This window comes from Lathyrus oleraceus, chromosome 4, assembly GCF_024323335.1.
Source record: "Lathyrus oleraceus cultivar Zhongwan6 chromosome 4, CAAS_Psat_ZW6_1.0, whole genome shotgun sequence".
Classification (NCBI taxonomy): domain Eukaryota; kingdom Viridiplantae; phylum Streptophyta; class Magnoliopsida; order Fabales; family Fabaceae; genus Lathyrus; species Lathyrus oleraceus.
In genome coordinates this window covers 168,698,405-168,703,513 of record NC_066582.1, presented here as the reverse complement: position 1 = coordinate 168,703,513, position 5,109 = coordinate 168,698,405, and the positions used below count along the sequence as shown (strand labels likewise).

Below are 5,109 nucleotides of genomic sequence, written 5' to 3'. Positions count from 1 at the left end.
TGTGTATCATATATATATATATATATATATATATATATATATATATATATATATATATATATATATATATATATATATATATATATATATATATATATATATATATATATATTAATTTACATGTATATAAATATTTATTTACATGTATATAAATTAAATTTTTTCCAAAAATTTATAAATAATATTAATTACTTTTAAATTAAATTAATATATATATATATATATATATATATATATATATATATATATATATATCTTGTAAATAACATTATTTATATATATGTATTAATATAAATTAATATAATTTATAATAAATATAAATTAATAAATTTAAAATAATTTAAAAAAGATTTTAAAAAAATATTAAAAATTAAAAAAAAATAAAAAATAAATAAAGGGTAGGCGCCACTCCTAGTGGCGACTTGCCCTACCCTTAAGGGTAGGCGCCAACTAGGGTGGCGCCCATGACAAAAATAGGGCAAAAAATGTCCATTTTTATAAAATTTTTGAAAATGGGGTATTTTTGGAATTTTTAAAAAAAATTTGTATATTTAAAAAAAATTCTCAAAGAAATAAATATATCATAATATGTTGCTAATTTTTTTAAAGCAAATATGACTAGCATTTTTAAATTAAAAAACTTAACAAGTAATGGAAACATTTGTAAAATTTAAAAGTAAAAGGGCCGAGTAAAAATTCCATCGGAACAAAATTGGGCGAGAAAGGTTTGGGAGGTTCATTTTGCCTTTTGCTAGCATCCTCCGCAAAATCAAAATCCTCATCGAACAATGACGAACATCCTGCTACGCGCCGCGAGTCGTGGTGGTTCCCTACGCGCCACCTTGACTAGACGGTTTTCCACCGACGCATTGGTCGAGGCCAAACCAGGCGAGATCGGATTGGTTTCTGGAATCCCACAAGAACACCTTCGTAGGAGGGTATTATACTTTCTTTTCCCCTTTCAATTCACTACTTCAATTTCTTTCCCATTTATAAATAAGTTTAGAAAACCCTAGCATTTGTTCATTTGTGAATCATAATCGCTAATTTTCTTATAATTGTTTCATTATTATGGGTCGAATATAATTCTTTCTTCTTAGCTTAGTCTTGTATAGATTTAATTGAAGCTTTGTTTAGTTAGGATTTATTATAGGGTAATTTCTATATAACAACTTGAAGTTTTGCAAAACAATTGATGCATCATTAGATCCTATTTAATGGACCCATTAATTTCTTGCTGACAATTGGAACTCAATTAGGTGATTGTATTGTTCTTGCAATGTATTGGCAGGTTTTGATTTACTCTCCTGCTAGAACTGCTGGTCAACAAGGATCTGGGAATGTTGGAAGATGGAGGATCAACTTCTTATCAACCCAAAAGTAATTTATATCTTTTTATCATGTTTTTTTTCACTGTTTGTTTTTCACTGTTTGTTTAAACATGGCTTTAGGAGTTTTAGAACAAAATTCTTTGTTATTTTTCTCTAATTAGTTTGATGTGTCTTCACTGGATATCTATTGTCCATATGTGTCTGCACTAGAAATCTGTTGTCCATATATTCATAAAAGCAAAACTTATGCCATCATTGATATTACATTTCCCGCACCTGGGAAAATTTATTATGGGTTTTTATAGCTATGTTATTTTACGTATGTTATAATTCTTTCTGGGCACCTCTAAATAGTTTGTGGAGTTACTACCGATTTCAGTATATTATCCTGGATTGATACTTTATCTTTTTCTGGTCTTATTGTTAAATTTATAATCATTAGTAATGGCTCATCTAATAGTTACTGTCAACTAATATGTCAATAGGTGGGAAAATCCACTGATGGGGTGGACATCCACTGGGGACCCATATGCCCATGTCGGTGATTCTGCCTTGGATTTTGATACTGAAGAAGCAGCAAAGGAATTCGCAGCGAGACATGGTTGGGAATATGTGGTATGTTTTTACTACTGAAATATAGGTCACATATAACCTTTTTTGTGTCTTCTAAGCCTTCAAAGTGCCCTGGCTATGATCCGAACTTCTTATTTCAGTAAATTATTATCAAGTGGATTTGTTCACCTTATCTTGCTCATGCCTCAACTAGGATACTAACTTAAAATAACAATCTTTAGGATGATGTTTTCCATGTAGTCTCAGCAATCTAGCTTACAAGAATCTGCATATCTTGTTTCTCAAATGATTCGGAAAATTTATCATTGAATTGTGCTTGTTAGTCATTTAATTTTATTTCAACTTTCAAGAGTCATCTAAAGAAAAGCTTGCTTGTAAGTTTATATGCATGGTCTTTTGCTTGAGATGCTGGACTGAATCTGGAACAAATATGACCAGATTGCATCTGGTAGAAACAGTTGAGGGATAGGCATGGCCTGAGATGGGTCTATACCGCAAACCAGGGCTAGGACTGGTAAGTTAAAGCTGCATCCAGAACATAAGTATGGGGTTGGTTTGCATTCGAATAAAGACAAGGCAGAGCATCGACTCAAGCCATCCTGCATCTAGGACTAGTATGAGACTAGAGCTCATATGAAACAAAAGCTGAGGCTAGAGAGTGCCTGGGACCTATATTTGCGCTTGAAATCTTAAAACTTTATCCTGCCAATTCTAAAACTAGCTATCGAAAACAGTCAATTGGACGGATAGCATTCCTTTATTGCTTTGGTTTAATAGATGTGAAGTGTTGAATATGAAGAGTAGTTGTGCTTTAAGTCTTTTTTGGATAGAGCCGATGCTGGGTAAATTGTAAGACCTAAGAACTCGAAGGGTTGTGATTTCAAGCAACCAGACGACAATTGCCTACAGCAAGAATGAGATTGCAAACTTCTAAAGTAGAATGAGAAGGTGCCAGTGAAAATTGGGCACTGAAGGAGGTGGGAAACCATAACCTATTACCTAAAAAGTGCTGGTTGGGCTTCCTGCCCACACCCAAATAAAAGCTGATTGGTTTCCAGCTAACAAAATAAAACTAGCAGCAGCCAGCAAGAATGAGATTGCAAACTTCTAAAGTAGAATGAGAAGGTGCCAGTGAAAATTGGGCACTGAAGGAGGTGGGAAACCATAACCTATTACCTAAAAAGTGCTGGTTGGGCTTCCTGCCCACACCCAATTAAAAGCTGATTGGTTTCCAGCTAACAAAATAAAACTAGCAGCAGCCAGCAATACTTGCTGATGCCCAGGAGGTGGCTCGTGAACATGTGTCAACAAGAAAAACCACACACAGTGGTGTTTTCTGGGAATTGTTTGATGAGAGGTTCTTGGACACTTTGCTTGCACCTTCACTCTAATGACGTTTTTTTTTATAGATATCTAATCTGTGATTGTGCTTGAAAGAGAGGGAGAAAGAGAAAACATGTTAGAAATATACACAGGTGGGAAAAACCTGTCTAAGGATTATAGAGAAAATGTTAGCAGCAGCGTTCACTGATGAAAATGAGCAGAAGAGAAAAAGGATAACTATTTGTCCCATCCAACAAAAATGCGAAAGACAGCCTTTGAAACATAATGTACTTACAAAAGAGTTCTAACTGTTTAGAATTCACCAACAAAATTATTGAGACCTATCATTAGAATACAATACAACAAGGACAGCTGTTACATTAGTCCTTTAGTCAGATTAGTTGTTTAGTTTATTTGAAGCAATTATGTTTTTACGGGATTGTTAGACAAATAAAGGGAAATCAGATTAGGGAAAGGGTGTTCAGTATGTTTGGCAGGAAAGGGCGTTCAATTATACACTACTATTCTTTTAATTTTTCCCATCTTTTTTCGATTCAATCTTACGGGGGGTTTAAACTTCCGTTCTGCATTTTTTCTGCACGTGAACTCTCACATCAAAACTCTTAAGTTTTTGGTGTAATTTCTCAAGAAAACTGTTGTCGGTGATAATTCTCAACTCGTGACCTCCGCAAGTAGATGGCCCACTGCTGAAGGTCTCAAACAACTCTTTACCTGAGGTGCAGATTCATCATATCAGTTGACAGTGGTGATGATGGTGATGACGACGGTGATGATGATGGTGATGTGATGCCAATGAAGTGTATTCGACGTCTGTGGGTGGAAAAACTCCAATAATGCAGCGACAACTAGTTCTTGACAATGCATTATGTCAATGATAAAAAATGTTGATTGAGGAGATTCTGTCTTGGATGAAAATGTCCAGGCTTCTGCCATTTGAGCTGGTCCATCTATTGGTTTTGATTTTGGAAAATGCAGACAGTGAATGCGTCTTGGGCTGATTTCACGACGGCATTGATTTGTTGTGATAAGATGTAATAGAAGACACTTAATTCTAATTAAATATGAAAACAATTATGAAATTAAAATATATAGAAACTATTTCTAATAGATTATCTAAGATATGCTAATAGTGGTTATTGTTGCCGTTATGCTCTTTATTAACAAATGCTTTGATCTTGTTGCAGGTCAAGAAACACCACACACCATTGCTAAAGGTTTGAACACCATCCAATTTCAACGTGATTTTAGTAATTTAAGTGATAATGACACTAGTTTGTCTCACAACTTTACTTGTGATTGCTTTGCGCCATTACTACTACTACTAATAATCAATTAACTTGTGGTTGTAGGTTAAGTTATATGCTGACAACTTTAAATGGAAGGGTCCTCCCAAGGCTGCTGAACAGTGATTTACTGTTTGTATTGTTCATGTGTTTTATCTTCAGGAGTTTCGTAGTGAAGCAGTTTTCTCTGCATCCTTTCCTGGGAAAGAGAAAGTTAGAATGTGAATTTCTGATTAAAAATAAATGGGACTGAATTGCCATTGTCTTAGCTTTCCTATGTGATGTTAATAACAATTCACCTGCATCTGTTGATTAATTTGGACTCCTGATTATTTGCAGTCCCCAGGAAACTGAGTAATATTTTTCTAAGTTTTGTTAAATACAAAAAATGGCCTTAACTTTATGAATATAAGTAGCAAAGAACTCTTGCATTCACATGAGTTGCCTTCATTTTTACGAACGTGTGCAAGTATGTTGTTTATTAACCGTGTGTTTGGCTATATATTAATAAGTTTGTCTGTAAAACACTATTTACACATTCAAGATTATGAATATATACAAGTGAGGAGTTTTTATTG

The 5,109-nt window shown here is 33.9% G+C and overlaps 1 protein-coding gene across 1 annotated transcript; it reads left to right on the top strand.

The window, feature by feature from the left end:
* Positions 1 to 650: 650 nt before the first annotated feature.
* On the top strand, positions 651 to 4,847 carry LOC127074355 (NADH dehydrogenase [ubiquinone] iron-sulfur protein 4, mitochondrial). The gene is made up of 5 exons (XM_051015661.1): positions 651 to 938; positions 1,292 to 1,380; positions 1,817 to 1,946; positions 4,433 to 4,462; positions 4,598 to 4,847. Exons 1-5 carry the CDS (start codon positions 789 to 791, stop codon positions 4,655 to 4,657), a joined length of 459 nt encoding a protein of 152 aa, XP_050871618.1. The 5' UTR covers positions 651 to 788; the 3' UTR covers positions 4,658 to 4,847.
* The last annotated feature ends 262 nt before the right edge of the window (positions 4,848 to 5,109 follow it).